This window comes from Crinia signifera, chromosome 7, assembly GCF_055691185.1.
Source record: "Crinia signifera chromosome 7, ASM5569118v1, whole genome shotgun sequence".
Taxonomy (NCBI): Eukaryota; Metazoa; Chordata; class Amphibia; order Anura; family Myobatrachidae; genus Crinia; species Crinia signifera.
In genome coordinates this window covers 124,472,492-124,493,488 of record NC_139223.1, presented here as the reverse complement: position 1 = coordinate 124,493,488, position 20,997 = coordinate 124,472,492, and the positions used below count along the sequence as shown (strand labels likewise).

The following is a 20,997-nucleotide window of genomic DNA, read 5'->3' as shown; positions in this document are numbered from 1 at the left end:
ATAGGGCCAGCCTGATCACTGGCGGTAAGTGTAGTAGTATAGCAGTGGTCTCTGCGGGAATAGGGCCGGTATGATCACTGGCGGTAAGTGTAGTAGTATAGCAGCGGTCTCTGCGGGAATAGGGCCAGTCTGATCACTGGCGGTAAGTGTAGTAGTATAGCAGTGGTCTCTGCGGGAATAGGGCCGGTATGATCACTGGCGGTAAGTGTAGTAGTATAGCAGCGGTCTCTGCGGGAATAGGGCCAGTCTGATCACTGGCGGTAAGTGTAGTAGTATAGCAGTGGTCTCTGCGGGAATAGGGCCGGTATGATCACTGGCGGTAAGTGTAGTAGTATAGCAGCGGTCTCTGCGGGAATAGGGCCAGTCTGATCACTGGCGGTAAGTGTAGTAGTATAGCAGTGGTCTCTGAGGGAATAGGGCCAGCCTGATCACTGGCGGTAAGTGTAGTAGTATAGCAGCGGTCTCTGCAGGAATAGGGCCAGTCTGGTCACTGGCGGTAAGTGTAGTAGTATACCAGTGGTCTCTGCAGGAATAGGGCCAGTCTGGTCACTGGCGGTAAGTGTAGTAGTATAGCAGGGGTCTCTGCAGGAATAGGGCCAGTCTGATCACTGGCGGTAAGTGTAGTAGTATAGCAGGGGTCTCTGCAGGAATAGGGCCAGTCTGATCACTGGCGGTAAGTGTAGTAGTATAGCAGGGGTCTCTGCAGGAATAGGGCCAGTCTGATCACTGGCGGTAAGTGTAGTAGTATAGCAGCGGTCTCTGCAGGAATAGGGCCAGTCTGATCACTGGCGGTAAGTGTAGTAGTATAGCAGTGGTCTCTGCAGGAATAGGGCCAGTCTGGTCACTGGCGGTAAGTGTAGTAGTATAGCAGGGGTCTCTGCAGGAATAGGGCCAGTCTGATCACTGGCGGTAAGTGTAGTAGTATAGCAGGGGTCTCTGCAGGAATAGGGCCAGTCTGATCACTGACGGTAAGTGTAGTAGTATAGCAGCGGTCTCTGCGGGGATAGGGCCAGTCTGGTCACTGGCGGTAAGTGTAGTAGTATAGCAGCGGTCTCTGCAGGAATAGGGCCAGTCTGATCACTGGCGGTAAGTGTAGTAGTATAGCAGTGGTCTCTGCGGGAATAGGGCCGGTATGATCACTGGCGGTAAGTGTAGTAGTATAGCAGCGGTCTCTGCGGGAATAGGGCCAGTCTGATCACTGGCGGTAAGTGTAGTAGTATAGCAGTGGTCTCTGAGGGAATAGGGCCAGCCTGATCACTGGCGGTAAGTGTAGTAGTATAGCAGTGGTCTCTGCAGGAATAGGGCCAGTCTGATCACTGGCGGTAAGTGTAGTAGTATAGCAGTGGTCTCTTCAGGAATAGGGCCAGTCTGATCACTGGCGGTAAGTGTAGTAGTATAGCAGTGGTCTCTGCAGGAATAGGGCCAGTCTGATCACTGGCGGTAAGTGTAGTAGTATAGCAGCGGTCTCTTCAGGAATAGGGCCAGTCTGATCACTGGCGGTAAGTGTAGTAGTATAGCAGTGGTCTCTGCAGGAATAGGGCCAGTCTGAGCACTGGCGGTAAGTGTAGTAGTATAGCAGTGGTCTCTGCAGGAATAGGGCCAGTCTGGTCATTGGCGGTAAGTGTAGTAGTACAGCAGCGGTCTCTGCAGGAATAGGGCCAGTCTGATCACTGGCGGTAAGTGTAGTAGTATAGCAGGGGTCTCTGCAGGAATAGGGCCAGTCTGATCACTGGCGGTAAGTGTAGTAGTATAGCAGGGGTCTCTGCAGGAATAGGGCCAGTCTGATCACGGGCGGTAAGTGTAGTAGTATAGCAGCGGTCTCTGCAGGAATACGGCCAGTCTGATCACTGGCGGTAAGTGTAGTAGTATAGCAGCGGTCTCTGCAGGAATAGGGCCAGTCTGATCACTGGCGGTAAGTGTAGTAGTATAGCAGTGGTCTCTGCAGGAATAGGGCCAGTCTGATCACTGGCGGTAAGTGTAGTAGTATAGCAGCGGTCTCTGCAGGAATAGGGCTAGCCTGATCAGTGGCGGTAAGTGTAGTAGTATAGCAGTGGTCTCTGCAGTAATATGGCCAGTCTGGTCACTGGCGATAAGGATAGTAGTATAGCAGTGGTCTCTGCAGGAATAGGGCCAGTCTGATCACTGGCGGTAAGTGTAGTAGTATAGCAGCGGTCTCTGCAGGAATAGGCCCAGTCTGATCACTGGCGGTAAGTGTAGTAGTATAGCAGCGGTCTCTGCAGGAATAAGGCCAGTCTGATCACTGGCGGTAAGTGTAGTAGTATAGCAGCGGTCTCTGCGGGAATAGGGCCAGTCTGATCATTGGCGGTAAGTGAAGTAGTACAGCAGCGGTCTCTGCAGGAATAGGGCCAGTCTGATCACTGGCGATAAGGATAGTAGTATAGCAGTGGTCTCTGCAGGAATAGGGCCAGTCTGATCACTGGCGGTAAGTGTAGTAGTATTGCAGCGGTCTCTGCAGGAATAGGGCCAGTCTGATCACTGGCGGTAAGTGTAGTAGTATTGCAGCGGTCTCTGCAGGAATAGGGCCAGTCTGATCACTGGCGGTAAGTGTAGTAGTATAGCAGCGGTCTCTGCGGGAATAGGGCCAGTCTGATCACTGGCGGTAAGTGAAGTAGTATAGCAGTGGTCTCTGCGGGAATAGGGCCAGTCTGATCACGGGCGGTAAGTGTAGTAGTATAGCAGCGGTCTCTGCAGGAATAGGGCCAGTCTGATCACTGGCGGTAAGTGTAGTAGTATTGCAGCGGTCTCTGCAGGAATAGGGCCAGTCTGATCACTGGCGGTAAGTGTAGTAGTATAGCAGCGGTCTCTGCGGGAATAGGGCCAGTCTGATCACTGGCGGTAAGTGAAGTAGTATAGCAGTGGTCTCTGCGGGAATAGGGCCAGTCTGATCACTGGCGGTAAGTGTAGTTGTATAGCAGTGGTCTCTGCAGGAATAGGGCCAGTCTGATCACTGGCGGTAAGTGTAGTAGTATAGCAGCGGTCTCTGCGGGAATAGGGCCAGTCTGATCACTGGCGGTAAGTGTAGTTGTATAGCAGTGGTCTCTGCAGGAATAGGGCCAGTCTGATCACTGGCGGTAAGTGTAGTAGTATAGCAGTGGTCTCTGCAGGAATAGGGCCAGTCTGATCACTGGCGGTAAGTGTAGTAGTATAGCAGTGGTCTCTGCAGGAATAGGGCTAGCCTGATCACTGGCGGTAAGTGTAGTAGTATAGCAGTGGTCTCTGCAGTAATATGGCCAGTCTGGTCACTGGCGATAAGGATAGTAGTATAGCAGTGGTCTCTGCAGGAATAGGGCCAGTCTGATCACTGGCGGTAAGTGTAGTAGTATAGCAGCGGTCTCTGCAGGAATAGGCCCAGTCTGATCACTGGCGGTAAGTGTAGTAGTATAGCAGCGGTCTCTGCGGGAATAAGGCCAGTCTGATCACTGGCGGTAAGTGTAGTAGTATAGCAGCGGTCTCTGCGGGAATAGGGCCAGTCTGATCATTGGCGGTAAGTGAAGTAGTACAGCAGCGGTCTCTGCAGGAATAGGGCCAGTCTGATCACTGGCGATAAGGATAGTAGTATAGCAGTGGTCTCTGCAGGATTAGGGCCAGTCTGATCACTGGCGGTAAGTGTAGTAGTATTGCAGCGGTCTCTGCAGGAATAGGGCCAGTCTGATCACTGGCGGTAAGTGTAGTAGTATTGCAGCGGTCTCTGAAGGAATAGGGCCAGTCTGATCACTGGCGGTAAGTGTAGTAGTATAGCAGCGGTCTCTGCGGGAATAGGGCCAGTCTGATCACTGGCGGTAAGTGAAGTAGTATAGCAGTGGTCTCTGCGGGAATAGGGCCAGTCTGATCACGGGCGGTAAGTGTAGTAGTATAGCAGCGGTCTCTGCAGGAATAGGGCCAGTCTGATCACTGGCGGTAAGTGTAGTAGTATTGCAGCGGTCTCTGCAGGAATAGGGCCAGTCTGATCACTGGCGGTAAGTGTAGTAGTATAGCAGCGGTCTCTGCGGGAATAGGGCCAGTCTGATCACTGGCGGTAAGTGAAGTAGTATAGCAGTGGTCTCTGCGGGAATAGGGCCAGTCTGATCACTGGCGGTAAGTGTAGTTGTATAGCAGTGGTCTCTGCAGGAATAGGGCCAGTCTGATCACTGGCGGTAAGTGTAGTAGTATAGCAGCGGTCTCTGCGGGAATAGGGCCAGTCTGATCACTGGCGGTAAGTGTAGTTGTATAGCAGTGGTCTCTGCAGGAATAGGGCCAGTCTGATCACTGGCGGTAAGTGTAGTAGTATAGCAGTGGTCTCTGCAGGAATAGGGCCAGTCTAATCACTGGCGGTAAGTGTAGTAGTATAGCAGTGGTCTCTGCAGGAATAGGGCCAGTCTAATCACTGGCGGTAAGTGTAGTAGTATAGCAGCGGTCTCTGCGGGAATAAGGCCAGTCTGATCACTGGCGGTAAGTGTAGTAGTATAGCAGCGGTCTCTGCGGGAATAGGGCCAGTCTGATCATTGGCGGTAAGTGAAGTAGTACAGCAGCGGTCTCTGCAGGAATAGGGCCAGTCTGATCACTGGCGATAAGGATAGTAGTATAGCAGTGGTCTCTGCAGGAATAGGGCCAGTCTGATCACTGGCGGTAAGTGTAGTAGTATTGCAGCGGTCTCTGCAGGAATAGGGCCAGTCTGATCACTGGCGGTAAGTGTAGTAGTATTGCAGCGGTCTCTGCAGGAATAGGGCCAGTCTGATCACTGGCGGTAAGTGTAGTAGTATAGCAGCGGTCTCTGCGGGAATAGGGCCAGTCTGATCACTGGCGGTAAGTGAAGTAGTATAGCAGTGGTCTCTGCGGGAATAGGGCCAGTCTGATCACGGGCGGTAAGTGTAGTAGTATAGCAGCGGTCTCTGCAGGAATAGGGCCAGTCTGATCACTGGCGGTAAGTGTAGTAGTATTGCAGCGGTCTCTGCAGGAATAGGGCCAGTCTGATCACTGGCGGTAAGTGTAGTAGTATAGCAGCGGTCTCTGCGGGAATAGGGCCAGTCTGATCACTGGCGGTAAGTGAAGTAGTATAGCAGTGGTCTCTGCGGGAATAGGGCCAGTCTGATCACTGGCGGTAAGTGTAGTTGTATAGCAGTGGTCTCTGCAGGAATAGGGCCAGTCTGATCACTGGCGGTAAGTGTAGTAGTATAGCAGCGGTCTCTGCGGGAATAGGGCCAGTCTGATCACTGGCGGTAAGTGTAGTTGTATAGCAGTGGTCTCTGCAGGAATAGGGCCAGTCTGATCACTGGCGGTAAGTGTAGTAGTATAGCAGTGGTCTCTGCAGGAATAGGGCCAGTCTAATCACTGGCGGTAAGTGTAGTAGTATAGCAGTGGTCTCTGCAGGAATAGGGCCAGTCTAATCACTGGCGGTAAGTGTAGTAGTATAGCAGTGGTCTCTGCAGGAATAGGGCCAGTCTGATCACTGGCGGTAAGTGTAGTAGTATAGCAGTGGTCTCTGCAGGAATAGGGCCAGCCTGATCACTGGCGGTAAGTGTAGTAGTATAGCAGTGGTCTCTGCAGTAATATGGCCAGTCTGGTCACTGGCGATAAGGATAGTAGTATAGCAGTGGTCTCTGCAGGAATAGGGCCAGTCTGATCACTGGCGGTAAGTGTAGTAGTATAGCAGCGGTCTCTGCAGGAATAGGCCCAGTCTGATCACTGGCGGTAAGTGTAGTAGTATAGCAGCGGTCTCTGCGGGAATAAGAACAGTCTGATCACTGGCGGTAAGTGTATTAGTATAGCAGCGGTCTCTGCGGGAATAGGGCCAGTCTGATCACTGGCGGTAAGTGAAGTAGTACAGCAGCGGTCTCTGCAGGAATAGGGCCAGTCTGATCACTGGCGGTAAGTGTAGTAGTATAGCAGCGGTCTCTGCGGGAATAGGGCCAGTCTGATCACTGGCGGTAAGTGAAGTAGTATAGCAGCGGTCTCTGCGGGAATAGGGCCAGTCTGATCACTGGCGGTAAGTGTAGTTGTATAGCAGTGGTCTCTGCAGGAATAGGGCCAGTCTGATCACTGGCGGTAAGTGTAGTAGTATAGCAGCGGTCTCTGCGGGAATAGGGCCAGTCTGATCACTGGCGGTAAGTGAAGTAGTATAGCAGCGGTCTCTGCGGGAATAGGGCCAGTCTGATCACTGGCGGTAAGTGTAGTTGTATAGCAGTGGTCTCTGCAGGAATAGGGCCAGTCTGATCACTGGCGGTAAGTGTAGTAGTATAGCAGTGGTCTCTGCAGGAATAGGGCCAGTCTAATCACTGGCGGTAAGTGTAGTAGTATAGCAGTGGTCTCTGCAGGAATAGGGCCAGTCTGATCACTGGCGGTAAGTGTAGTAGTATAGCAGAGGTCTCTGCGGGAATAGGGCCAGTCTGATCACTGGCGGTAAGTGAAGTAGTATAGCAGTGGTCTCTGCGGGAATAGGGCCAGTCTGATCACTGGCGGTAAGTGTAGTTGTATAGCAGTGGTCTCTGCGGGAATAGGGCCAGTCTGATCACTGGCGGTAAGTGTAGTAGTATAGCAGCGGTCTCTGCGGGAATAGGGCCAGTCTGATCACTGGCGGTAAGTGAAGTAGTATAGCAGTGGTCTCTGCGGGAATAGGGCCAGTCTGATCACTGGCGGTAAGTGTAGTTGTATAGCAGTGGTCTCTGCGGGAATAGGGCCAGTCTGATCACTGGCGGTAAGTGTAGTAGTATAGCAGTGGTCTCTGCAGGAATAGGGCCAGTCTAATCACTGGCGGTAAGTGTAGTAGTATAGCAGTGGTCTCTGCAGGAATAGGGCCAGTCTGATCACTGGCGGTAAGTGTAGTAGTATAGCAGAGGTCTCTGCGGGAATAGGGCCAGTCTGATCACTGGCGGTAAGTGTAGTAGTATAGCAGCGGTCTCTGCAGGAATAGGGCCAGTCTAATCACTGGCGGTAAGTGTAGTAGTATAGCAGCGGTCTCTGCGGGAATAGGGCCAGTCTGATGACTGGCGGTAAGTGTAGTAGTATAGCAGCAGTCTCTGCGGGAATAGGGCCAGTCTGATCACTGGCGGTAAGTGAAGTAGTATAGTAGTGGTCTCTGCAGGAATAGGGCCAGTCTGATGACTGGCGGTAAGTGTAGTAGTATAGCAGTAGTCTCTGCGGGAATAGGGCCAGTCTGATCACTGGCGGTAAGTGAAGTAGTATAGCAGTGGTCTCTGCAGGAATAGGGCCAGTCTGATGACTGGCGGTAAGTGTAGTAGTATAGCAGTAGTCTCTGCGGGAATAGGGCCAGTCTGATGACTGCCGGTAAGTCTAGTAGTCACCTTTTTTTATCTAAGGATTTTAGTCACAATGTGTACATCCGGTGTAAGGAGAGATGAGCATGTAGTAATTGGAATCCTTACTTAGTCAGAGTGTTTGGTATAGAAGCAGGAAACCTATCATTTCCTACAGTTCCTGTGTTTTTTTTTATGAAGTTCAATTTGGATTTCATTTAGCCCTGGCATCTTATTATTTTTTAAATTGAAAATCGTTTGGGTAAATTTCTCCATTGTAATAGGAGAATACAAATTCAATGGTATCTCTTCAAATATAAGTGGAGTATCTTCACTTTATCTTGGTAAAAAATCAGATGGTTGTTGGTACAGTAAACGTGATAACTTTGTCAAGGATCCTTGACAAAGACCGCACAGCAGTTGAAACGCGTTGGATACATATCTACCACAACAGCACAAGTTGACATAAGTCTGCATCCAGCCTTCACCAAGTCTCCTCCCGTTGCAGCAGGGAGTGGAGCGCACATTGCTCCTCCTGCCCTGTCACTCCCGGCCGACGCTCTCCAGCTGAACCCGGAAGTGACGGCGGCAGTAGTTGCAGCAGTGTGGAATCATAGCCGGCAGACCTGCCATCAGCGCAGGCGCCGGTGAAGACATCAGAAACTCGCGGTGAGGGACATCTGGATAACACCGGCCTACAGGGTATCGGGCAAGTGTGCAATGCACCACCGGCTGGGTTAGGGACGCCAGCCCCCGGTGCCATTCACGCACTCACCTTGACCCCCCAGACATTTCACACAGAGACTTGCTCTTCTATCCCCTCCCCTATCTGTGCATTGCCCAAACACAGATATATGAACATTACCCACCCAGACTCATTTCCAAGCAGTTTCACAGTACCAGCAATTAGCAGACACTTATCAGTGAGAGCTGATCTACTGGGGCTACTGTAAGGTCCACACACCGTGCACCTACCCATTCCCCCCTCCCCTCCCCCCTTGGCAAGTGTGCATCCATGCAGCTTCACATCTATTGTATGATATTGCACTTGTAAATAAACTCCACTTTTGCATCACAATATTGTATACCTCCTATCATTAACCCCACACTAGCAAGAGCTAGTTGCACTCTCATTAATAACATTAGAAGGTGAGCGCGGGGCTCATACCGTTTCCACAGTTCAAAGGTTTTTTGCCATTCGGTTATCTCATTGGGCACACGGTCACTGAGCCATCTCTTATCCTGCACTCACACATCAAAACAACCCTCCTAATACACACAGAGGAGGTTGTTAGAAGGTGAGCGCAGAGTTAATCCATACTCTACTACTAAAGCTAAATCTTGAGCTAGGACGGCTCATTACTCAGCAGCCCCTTCGTATAGCTGTTATTTGAGCGCTGGCAGAACCCCAGATCTTCACCACAGGTGATGGCAATCATACATTACCAGGGAAGACCAGAAACAGAGCATTTTCTCCCTCATGGAGAGGGCCAGGTAGGCAAGTATGTCTATTCAATCACTTATCCAGATAGATAGGCAGTGTCAGGGAAAGAGAAAAAAAAGAGACCACAAGGAAGAGTTGGGGAGAGAAACTGTCAGAGAGGATGTGTGTGAGAAAGAGAGAGACAGCGCAGGTAGAGAGACTGTACGGTGCCTCTGTGTACCTTTTAATCACCACCCGCCCCCCCACCTACCCAGTGCAGGTGCTGCTATTTACATATTAATTAACGCCCCCCCTCCCCCCTTACCCAGTACAGGTGCTGCTACCTGTACCTTTTAATTACCCACCCCCTCCCAGTAAAGGTCCCGCTGTGTACCTCCCCCCACCCACCCACCCTGGACAGTGACACTACCTCTGGCAGCACCGAGTCTTCACCCTGCCGGGTCTTCACACCGCACACACACCACCGGGTCTTCACACTAAACTGCAACACACTGCCCAATCTCCGCTGCGCCAGGTCTCCGCACCACCAGCGCCAGGTATCAGCCGCCACTGCACAGTGCCAGGTCTCCGCACCACCAACGCCGGGTATCAGGCGCCACTGCACAGCACGGTTTCTCAGGCGCCACTGCACAGTGCCGGGTTTCCACAGTACGCAGCCGTGTCTCATCAGCGCCGGAAGCTGGACTTGTAAGGAAGCTGCAGGGTATTTCTAGCTTGGTCTCGGGCCCTCCCAGCCGCCGGGCCCGATAGCAACTGCATCCCCTACACCCTCCATTGTTACGCCACTGTTAGTGATTAAGAATAGAGTTGGAATAGAGGGGAGTTTCAGTGGGTAATGGTAGGTTTCAGAGTAACAGAGAGGAAATACACCAGAGCAAATAAGGTTGAGCACAGTGGTCAACATTGCTCTGGAGTTACATGAGTCACACCCTCTTCTCTTCTATCAGTTTGTTTGGCCAACAATACCAATTCTATGCTGACGATATACTATTTTTCACCTCTTTACCCCTAAACTCTCCCACTCTGTTGTTTATCGTGTCACCTCTTAGCTATCATCCTTCTCCATCTCCAGCATGGCACATGCTTTATGGAACTTATCCCCAGTCAAGGTTCATGCCTATGATGCACCTAGCTGGCAGCAAGCTACTAGCACTTACCGTATATACTCGAGTATAAGTCGACCCGAATATAAGCCGAGGCACCTAATTTTACCACAAAAAAATGGGAAACCTTACCTAGGGTGGGAAATGCAGCAGCTATGGGTACATTTTCCTGTATAATAATACCAGGACACCACAGGCTGCTCCCCCTGCACAGGATACAACAGGCTGCTCCCACTACACAGGACAACACAGGCTGCTCTCCCTGCACTGCAACTGAATTTGAGAGTTAAAGTACATTCCCTAGAAAATAGTGAAATCACTAATAGCATATGTCTGAGGGGGGAAAGCAGCTGCCGCTGACCTCCTCCAACGTCCGATCCACTGGAGGGGTTGCGTGCGGCTGCCGCTGACCTGCTCCAGGGGATTGGGGGTGCGCTGCTGACCACTGCTCCACGGTGGGTGGGGGGGTGCGCGGCCGCCGCTGACCTACTCCTACGTCCGGCCATCCAACTCCACGGCGCTGCCCGGCTCCACTCTACAGCGGCCAGGCCTCCTGCACTAGACATGTCCTCAGTGCAGGAGGCTGGCGGCCATGTTGCCGTAGCCACCCCTATGTAAAAAGCCTTGGCTTTTTCAGCCCAAAAAAAAGGCTGAAAAACTTGGCTTATACTCGAGTATATACGGTAATGTGTCCACACACTACAGCGATTTTTGGCCCTATCGGCAGAGTTTCGGATGATTTTTATACAGCAAATCATTCTCAATCGAGTTGATTGCATGGAAGATCAGAAGATGCAGCTAAAGATCTGTGGGACTTCAGTGTTTGGTCACTTTAATGTGTTTGTGCACCCACTTAGGTATTAGGGCACTTGGCACTTTGGTGTGCTCGGGTGTTCAGGTGCATTTGGGTGCTTGGGTGTTCTTGCGCATTCATGCGCTTGAGTGTTTTGGAGCGTTTATGCCAGTGGTAGCCAACCCTAGCCCTCGAGAGCTACCAACAGTACACATTTTCCAGACAACCTAGCTGCTGCACAGCTGCACTCATTTATCACTGACAAATTTTAAAAGATCCGCAGGTGGAGCTAATTAGCTCACTTTTGATTCTGTGAGGAGACCTGCAAAACATGCACTGTTAGTAGCTCTCGAGGACTAGGGTTGGCTACCCCAGGTTTATGCACTCAGGCACGTTGGGGCGCTCTGTTATTTGGGTGTTCGGGGGTGCCCGGGTTTTTAGGTGCACAAGGGTGTTCGAGCGATTTAAGGTGTTCAGGAGTTTTTGGCCACTTGAATGCGTTCCTGCGCTAGCGTATTCAAGCGCTCAGGTGTTGGTGCACGTTCAGGCATTCATGTGCGTTCGGGCATTCTGACGCGTTTATGCGCTCGGGTGTTTGAGCGCGTTGGTGAGCTCAGGGGTTTGAACACATTGGTGCATTCAATGGTTCGAGCATGTTAAGGTGTTCAGGCGTTTTGGGAGCTCAGATTCGTTCATGCGCTAGTGTGTTCAGGCACGTTCAGGTATTCAGGCACATTCTTGCACCAGGGGCGCAAAGGAGGGTTGTGTGCAGCCACCTCCATTTGGTCATCCTCCTCTGTGCCAAAACGCAGCACCCCACTGTGCAGTCAGAGCATTGTAGCGCTCAGACTCTATTGCACATGCGGCGCATATCTCTAAAAAAAAGGCACAATGGATATTTTTACAATGATTCCTGCAGCGCTGCTGCCTTTATTGCAGTACTCTGTTATTTAAACTTTAAGCAAAGACTACATCTTCACAATAATTGTAACATATTCACCTATCAATTATAATAAATCTCGGACACTGCACTAACCTAAAGGTATCAGTGTAATATATAGTGGCATTACCTGAGCTGACCTAAGCCAATATTGGAACAGTAAACTGAGAAAAAGGAAACGGTAGATATATTATAAATCTGCCATACATTTCACATTAAAGTAACACACACCCAGCGTGTGCATCGATTTTAATTAATTGTTCAATGTTTGTTCAGTCATGTATGTGGTACATATTTCACATTAACATTTTTTTTATATGTACACAACTAAAAATACATTTGAAAATTTTCTCTTTAGTGCGCCAGCAAAAAAGACGGTACTTGTTTCCTAGCACGGCCACAATCGCGGGCATCGCGGGTAATTTTTAATGGTCTACGATGCGACCGACGCGATGCCCGCGATTTCCCATTGAAATGCATTGAAAAAGTCAAAATCGCGTCGGTCGCATCATATGCGGCCAAAAAAAGCATAAGATGGTACCGATGCGATGCCTGCGATTTCCCATAGGGAACAATGTAAAATGCCTCAATTTAACCAAATCAACATAGGGAACAATGTTAAATGGGCCAGAGAACCCAAAAAAAAACCCTGACCAGTGAAATGGCCCCCCAAAAATAGTTAACGCCACCCCCCGATCAACGTCAACCCGAAGCGTGGCGAGCGCAGCGAGCCTGCGAGGGGCGGCGGTACGCGTCCTCCGACCTTTTCATACCCCCACTATCCACGTCGGTGTGGAGTTGAGAATAGATTAGTGTGGCGAGCCCGAAGCGTGGCGAGCGGACGTGGATACCTGTGAAGCCCGCGAAGGGACGCGTTTACCGGTGAAGGTATTGCCGCTTCGGGCTCGGTGGCTCGCTGCGCTCGCCACACTAATCTATTCTCAACTCCACGCCGACGTGGATAGTGGGGGTATGAAAAGGTCGGAGGACGCGTACCGCCGCCCCTTGCGGGCTCGCTGCGCTCACCACGCTTCGGGTTGACGTTGATCGTGGGGTGGCGTTAACTATTTTTGGGGGGCCATTTCACTGGTCAGGGGTTTTTTTTGGGTTCTCTGGCCCATTTAACATTGTTCCCTATGTTGATTTGGCCGTTGTGGCCGTGCTAGGAAACAAGTACCAAAAAGACAATCCTTTTCTTTTCTTGCTTTCCTGAGTACTCTGGAGGGTTAAGTATTATAAAATGGGTGCAGTGTGTGCGGTGTGGGCCCCCCTGGGACTTGGGGGCCCATTATAAATAAGTCACTGGCATGCACCCATGGAATGAGAACTCGAGGTAAATATAAAAAGGTAAAATAAAAACAATTTGTCTAAAAAATAGTTTCAAGATCTTTTTATTATTAATTTTTCTAAAGTGCACCTGTTATTTATTCTATAACGCACAGACACACACACACACACACACACACACACACACACAGTTGAGTAAATATCCCCTTGTGTGTGTTGGGACAGACTTTATATCATATTCTCTTTCTTTATCTTTTAGGAATTTCATACATCCTGTTTGAGACCCGGATTGGCTGCTTGGAGAAGAACATTCCACCGGAAACTAAAAAGTTTATTGATTCAATAGGCGCCATGCTGAAGTATTCTGTTTTTGTCAGCATTTTTCCTGCTTGGACCAATAATATACTACCCTACTATAACCTCTACATTAAAAACTGGGACAACATCTTTGCATTTGGTAAGTTTAATTATGTAACAGTTGCGCATTTGGGGGTATGGTTACAAAGCCAGGCTTAGGTAAGAGGCAATAAGGCCTTGTTGGCAGCATAATTATACATTTAGGACAGCTTGAGATACTTATTGTCACGATCCAGGTGTTAAAACACGTTCTCTTACCGGCTAAGTCCCGGTACAGCCGGCGTCCTGAGCGCTGTGCGCCTCCATGTCAGTCATCCTCCAGTCCTCTCAGCGCTGCTGAGTCTGCGGCTGCGTGGCGCACCGCTCTCCTCACCCGCAGAGACAGTATCCTTTGCTCAGCAAGTTCCATGTCCGCCGCCATTGCTCCTGGCCACAAGCATGGCATCTCCAAACACTGTTTCCCGCCTTAGCCAGACATGGTGGCTGCCATGTTGTTGTCAGTCACATGTCTGGTTCATCCAATCCGGCAATGAGTTGATCTCCTAGGATACCTGCCCGGCCAATCCGGGCCAAGCCACGGGTATAAGTATCCTGGGAGCTCTCATCTCATTGCTAGTGCTTCATTTGTCATTCTGCTATGCAAGTGTTGTCTGCTGGTACTCTCTCCTTGCTGCAGTGTTCCATCCAGGTGCTCCAGTCGCTGAACCATCCGGGCTCACCATCGCTGTGTCCATCCGGGCTCACAATCGCCTGTGAATATTGGGTTCACCATCGCCTGTGTCCAGCCGGGTCTACAGTCCTGTGTCCATCCAGGCTCCTCTGTGATACCACCTGTGATCCCACCTACTGCCATACTTACCTACCAGCTCCAGCCTAGCTCCATCGATGGTCCACCATCGACCCTAACTGATACTCCAATTATCATCTCCAGCTGTCTCCATCCATTCCATCTGGATTCCACAGCTCATCCTCTGGTCCAATACTCCGGACATCTCCACTCCAGTATCCATCCGATGTTTTACCATCGATCCGTCATCAGTACAAGTAGTATTGCTTTCTCATCATAGAGACTGTATTTTCCATACCATCGTTTAAGCATACTGCCTGTACCATCATTATTCTTCTACAATAAAACTTATTGTATTTTACCATCGTCTGCTCTTCTCTGGGTGCACTGTCATGCTCATATGCACAAGGGTCTCCTACAGCCTGCCCGGTTCCAATACCGACCGACCGATTGTCTCATCGACGCAGACCCCTGATGTGACAGTAAGCACTAGAGAGATGGATCCAGCCTCCGGCCAAGCGATGCCACCCAGCCCTGTACAACAACTGGCTGCTCGCTTGGACCAGCAAGAAGCGGCGCAGGGTCAAGTGATCCATTGCCTCCAAGACTTGTCATCTCGGCTGGATAAGATACAGACCACTCTCAGTGGCCCAGAGCCCGAAAGTGTACCTCAAGCTACCGTTCATCCTCCTGTATTTGCTGCCGCACCTCGTCTGCACCTATCTGTCCCCACCAAGTTCTATGGGAACCCCAAGTTCTGCAGGGGCTTTTTAAATCAGTGTGAGATCCACTTCGAGTTGCAACCTAACAACTTTCCCACAGAGAGAGTCAAAGTCGCCTACATCATCTCCCTCCTGTCTGGAGCAGCGATAGATTGGGCTTCATGATTGTGGGAAAAATCTGATGCCCTCTTGTCTTCTTACAAGAACTTTGTAGCCGCATTCCGGCGTATCTTCGATGAGACTGGGCATGCAACTTCTGCCTCCACTGAACTACTTCGTCTCAAACAAGGATCCCGCTCCGTTGGACACTATCTGGTCCAGTTCCAGATCCTTGCTTCTGAGCTCTCCTGGTGCGATGGGGCTCTGTATGCAGCATTCTGGCATGGTTTGTCTGAGAGAATTAAAGATGAACTTGCTACCAGAGACTTACCCTCTAAACTAGATGATCTAGTTTCACTATATATTAAAGTGGACCTACGCTTTCGTGAAAGGGCCATTGAACGCAGTAAAACTCCTCCTGCTAAAACGCAAGCTTCTCCAGTTCCTCCACCTGCTACTCCAGTGTTACATCCTAAGGAAGAGCCTATGGAGATCAATCGCTTCCGTCTGTCTCCAGGAGAGCGGCGATGTTGTCGACTGGCACAATTGTGTCTCTACTGTGCCGCTCCGTCGCATCAGATTTCTGCATGCCCAAAGCATCAGGAAAACTCCTCCTCCTAGCCCGTCAAGGAGAGGGTAGGCTAGGAGTAATTTAGTCCTCTCCATCAACAACCGATTGTATTCTACCAGTATGGTTACAAGTTGGTCAGCATTTCAAGACAGTTTCTGCACTTCTTGATTCCGGTGCTGCGGGGAACTTCGTGACTGCTGAACTGGTCCAGAAGTGGGGGTTGCCCACAGAACGTATTTCCATGGCTGGCTTTCTTACTGCAGTGGATGGCAGTAGAATTCCTGATGCAACAGTCTACTACAGAACTTTACCTCTTTCAGTCAAAGTGGGAGTTCTGCATAAGGAACTTTTGTCTTTTTTACGTCCTACCCAGAGCTACTCATCCGCTGGTTCTGGGCCTGCCCTGGCTCCGTCTTCACAATCCTCGTATTGACTGGAAGACTTCTCAAATTCTTTCCTGGGATCCTTCCTGCTCTGGTACCTGTCTCCAAAAGGTACTTCCAGCTTGCAATTCTTCAACAGAGTCTCCAGATCTTCCACCTCCTTCGGACAGAGACTTCTCAGATGTATTCAGGAAATCTGGTGCCGATATCCTGCCTCCTCACAGACCGTGGGACTGTCCAATGGAGCTCATTCCTGGTAAGGAGCCACCTAGAGGTAGGACATATCCATTATCTCTTCCAGAGACTCAAGCCATGGCTGATTACATCAAAGAAAATCTTGCCAAAGGATTCATTCGCCCAGTTATCGATCCAGTGGCTTTCTCCACAACAGGAGTAACAAATCTCACACCCCCTGCTGGGAAAAGTTTTGTAAAACCTGCCTTAAGAAAAAAGCTGCTTAATTGGGTGCATTCTTCCAAATTTGCTGGTCAAGCAGGCATTCAGAAAACTTACGAGTTTATCACCAGGTCCTACTGGTGGCCGTCCCTCAAACAGCATGTACAGGACTTTGTGTCTTCTTGTGCTAAGTGTGCCCAGCACAAGACCAGTCGTCAGTCTCCTCCTGGGCAATTGATGCCATTGTCAGTGCCACATCGTCCTTGGACGCATCTTTCAATGGACTTTGTAACTGATCTTCCAGAGTCTGACAAATTCAACACCATCTTGGTGATTGATGACCGGTTCACCAAGATGGCCCATTTCATTCCCCTCACCGGTCTTCCTTCAGCTTCCAAGCTGTCTCAACTCTTCATAAAAGAGATATTTAAGCTTCATGGACTGCCACTTGAAATAATTTCAGATAGACGAGTCCAATTCGTGGCCAAATTCTGGCGAAGTCTGTGTGCACTCCTGCAAGTAAAGCTCAAGTTCTCCACAGCTTATTACCCCCAAACAAATGGCCAAACGGAGAGGGTGAATCAAGACCTTGAAGCTTTCCTGCGCACATATGTATCTTCTGCTCAAGACGACTGGGCTCAACTTCTTCCATGGGCAGAGTTCTGCCATAATAACCAATATAACTCTTCTTCAAATGTCTTTCCTTTCTTTGCCAATTACAGGTTCCATCCTCGAGTTCCTGATTTCAGTTTGCAACCGGTGTCTTCAGTGCCAGCTGTTGATGCGACCATCCGGCAGTTCAGCAAAACCTGGAAGCTTATTCGTTCATCTCTTCTGAAAGCTTCAAAAAGGTACAAAAAATTTGCCGACAGGAAACGCAGAGCTGTACCAGCCCTCCGACCAGGAGATCGTGTCTGGTTATCCACTAAGAACCTGAGATTAAGAGTGCCATCAATGAAGGTCACTCCCCGTTATATTGGTCCATTACCTGTTGAGAAATTGCCTCCGTACTTGAATGTACCAGCCACATTCCACATCTCGTTATTGAAACCGCTGGTTCTAAATCGCTTTCATTCCAAGCTCCCCAAAGCACCTAAGGTCTGTACTCAACGTGGAACAGAATATGAGGTCAGTAAAATCTTGGACTCTCGCATCCGATATGGTCGCCTGCAATATCTGATCGATTGGAAGGGTTATGGCCCTGAGGAACAATCCTGGACCAATGCAGTAGATGTCCATGCTCCAAGACTTATCCGGGCGTTCCACGCCAAGTTTCCAACCAAGCCTAAGAGGTGTCCTGGGACCACCCCTAAATGGGGGGGGGGGGGTGGGTGCTGTCACGATCCGGGTGTTAAAACAAGTTCTCTTTCCGGCTAAGTGCCTGCGCAGGCTCAGCTTGCGGTACAAGTCCCAGTACAGGCGGCATCCTGAGCGATGTGCGCCTCCATGTCAGTCATCCTCCAGTCCTCTCAGCGCTGCTGAGTCTGCGGCTGCGCGGTGCACCGCTCTCCTCACCAGCAGAGACAGTATCCTTTGCTCAGCAAGTTTCATGTCCACCGCCATTGCTCCTGGCCACGAGCATGGCGTCTCCAAACACTGTTTCCCGCCTTAGCCAGACATGGTGGCTGCCATGCTGTTGTCAGTCACATGTCTGGTTCATCCAATCCGGCAATGAGTTGATCTCCTAGGATACCTGCCCGGCCAATCCTGGCCAAGCCATGGGTATAAGTATCCTGATAGCTCTCATCTCATTGCTAGTGCTTCATTTGTCATTCTGCTATGCAAGTGTTGTCGCTGGTACTCTCTCCTTGCTGCAGTGTTCCATCCAGGTGCTCCAGTCGCTGAACCATCCGGGCTCACCATAGCCTGTGTCCATCTGGGCTCACCATCGCCTGTGAATATCGGGTTCACCATCGCCTGTGTCCAGCCGGGTCTACAGTCCTGTGTCCATCCAGGCTTCTCTGTGACACCACCTGTGGTTCCACCTGCTGCCATATTTACCTACCAACTCCAGCCTAGCTCCATCTATGGTCCACCATCGACCCTGACCGATATTCCGGTTATCATATCCAGCTGTCTCCATCCATTCCATCTGGATTCCACAGCTCATCCTCTGGTCCGATACTCCAGACATCTCCACTCCAGTATCCATCCGATGTTTCACCATCGATCTGTCATCAGTACAAGTAGTATTGCTTTCTCATCATAGAGACTGTATTTTCTATACCATCGTTTAAGCATACTGCCTGTACCATCATTATTCTTCTACAATAAAACTTATTGTATTTTACCATTGTCTGCTCTTCTCTGGGTGCACTGTCGTGCTCATATGCACAAGGGTCTCCTACAGCCTGCCCGGTTCCAATACCGATCTAGACCCCCACCAGAGGTCTTTGGCTCATCGACTCAGAACCCTGGTGTGACACTTATATGTTTGTTGGGCGCATGTTACGTAGTTTGCGTAGTGGTGTATTGAGAATACCAATACACCAGTATGCTGGCTACCTAAACTACGTAAAGTAAGCAAATGACGTAAGTTACGCAAATTACGTAACTGGAGCCCAGTTAATACATAATGGACCATATGGCCACTATCCACGTCATACCCCCCAGTGTCCACGTGGGGGAGAATTTTTTCTCCCCCTGCAAAAAAGTCTCTGGCGCCCCCACCCCATTTAATTTTTATCTGTAGTCCCTCTAACTCACAATACATACATGCACACTGTTAGATACTATTATACAGGGTTGCACCCACGTTACCTGGGGTTTAAAGTGCATGGGGATCCTCATTGCCCAACAGTGAGCTGTTCACGTGTACCAGAAACTCATTAGCCGCTATAAGGCACTGCAGACAGTGGTATAGCTAGGTGCCATGGTGCCCGGAGGCATGTTTTGTGCCCCCCTCCCGATTTGTAGCAGACGGGGCCCATGTGCGGCGAAAAGGGGGCATGGCCTAATAGAAAGGAGGCGTGGCATCACACATTATACCACACACCATAATGCCCATTGCACATTTTAGCGAACTTCATAATACCCATTAAACATAAAGCCACATGCCATAATGCCAATTACACATAAGGCCACACATGATGCCCATTACATACTATATAACACACCGTAATGCCCATTACACATTGTGCCACACATCGTGATGCCCATTAAATACTATATAACACAACGTAATGCCCATTACATATTTGACACATGTAGATGTGTTCCAAACACATGTTTAGATCAGCATTCTTTTTACATTTTGGTTCTAATTCGGCAAAACCATCTAAAGGTGTTTTGGTTTTGGATCTCTATTTTGTTATAAAAAAAATGGGTACTCTTTACCTAGAAGGGCGCCCATCGTGGTGATCGCGGGCATCGCGGGCAGTACATTAACGGCCGCGCCGCGATGCCCGCGATCACCGCGATTTCCCATAGGGTTCAATGTTAAATTTTGTGCTGACCGCGATTTTACATTCAATGCTTCAATGGCCGCGATTTGGCCATAGGAATCAATGTTAAATGGGCTACAGAGCCCAAATAGGCACAATTAACCCTTAAATGTCCCCCCAAATTTGTAACGCCACCCCACGATCCACGCCAACCCGAAGCGTGGCGAGCGCAGCGGTACGCGTCCTCCGACCTTTTCATGCCCTACTATCCACGTCGGCGTGGAGTTGAGAATAGAATAGTGTGGCGAGCCACCGAGCCCGAAGCGTGGCGAGCGCAGCGAGCCCCGCGAGGGGACGCGGATACCTTCACAGGTATCCGCGTCCCCTCGCGGGCTTCACAGGTGTCCGTGGCCACGCGGACACCTGTGAAGTCCGCGAAGGGACGCGTTTACCTGTGAAGGTATCCGCGTCCCCTCGCGGGGCTCGCTGCGCTCGCCACGCTTCGGGCTCGGTGGCTCGCTGCGCTCGCCACACTATTCTATTCTCAACTCCACGCCGACGTGGATAGTAGGGCATGAAAAGGTCGGAGGACGCGTACCGCCGCCCCTCGCGGGCTCGCTGCGCTCGCCACGCTTCGGGTTGGCGTGGATCGTGGGGTGGCGTTAAAAATTTGGGGGGACATTTAAGGGTTAATCGTGCCTATTTGGGCTCTGTAGCCCATTTAACATTGATTCCTATGGTAAAATCGCGGGCATTGAGGCATTTTACATGAAAATCGCGGTCAATCATCCTTTTTAACATTGTTCCCTATGGGAAAATCGTGGTCATCGCGGGCAGCCGATTTTTATGTACCCGCGATTTACCCGCGATGCCCGCGATGACCGCGATTTTTTACCCCCGACGCCCGCGATTCCAATCGCTGGCGCCCTTCTAGGTAAAGAGTACCAAAAAATGCTACAAGCAGCTAAAATCATAAAACGTGGGATTGTTTTGTCGCTCACATTTGTTTATATAATCTAAAATAAATAATGTTGTGTAAAAAAAGATTAGGGGGGACATTTACCAATATGAAAAACCTAGTTTTTCGTATTGGTATTTCCCCTACGGCTGCATACGACTGTTTTAGTCGTATGCAAAGTCGTGTTCCGGAGGGGAAATTACAAAGCAGTCATATACGCCAAGAAAGTCGGCTCCTGATTGGCCGCTAGGCGGCCAATAGAATTCATTCTGAGGAGAGGCGCCGAGTATGAAATATCTCAGCATCTCTCCTCAGTGCGATGCGGAGACAGCGGGGAGCGCCGGCAGCTTGAACATTACCTGGATTACGTCGGACCAAGAGAAGACTTCTTCAGCGCAGGACCAGGTGAGTAGGATTTCCTTCCACAGCTCCAACATGGATTTCTTCGGACCCAGACACCGCCATGGACCTGGAGGACGACACCGACCGCCGACATGGACCTGGAGGACGACACGGACCGCCGA

At 50.2% G+C, this 20,997-nt stretch overlaps 1 protein-coding gene across 1 annotated transcript in view; it reads left to right on the top strand.

Annotated features, from left to right (window-relative positions):
• The window catches only part of LOC146020526 (sterol 26-hydroxylase, mitochondrial-like), a 93,220-nt gene that overhangs the window by 43,663 nt on the left and 28,560 nt on the right, over positions 1–20,997 (top strand). Inside the window, exon 4 of the mRNA XM_083153723.1 lies at positions 13,077–13,274. Within this exon, the coding sequence (XP_083009849.1) occupies positions 13,077–13,274 (198 nt within the window). The remainder of the gene's footprint in view (positions 1–13,076; positions 13,275–20,997) is intronic.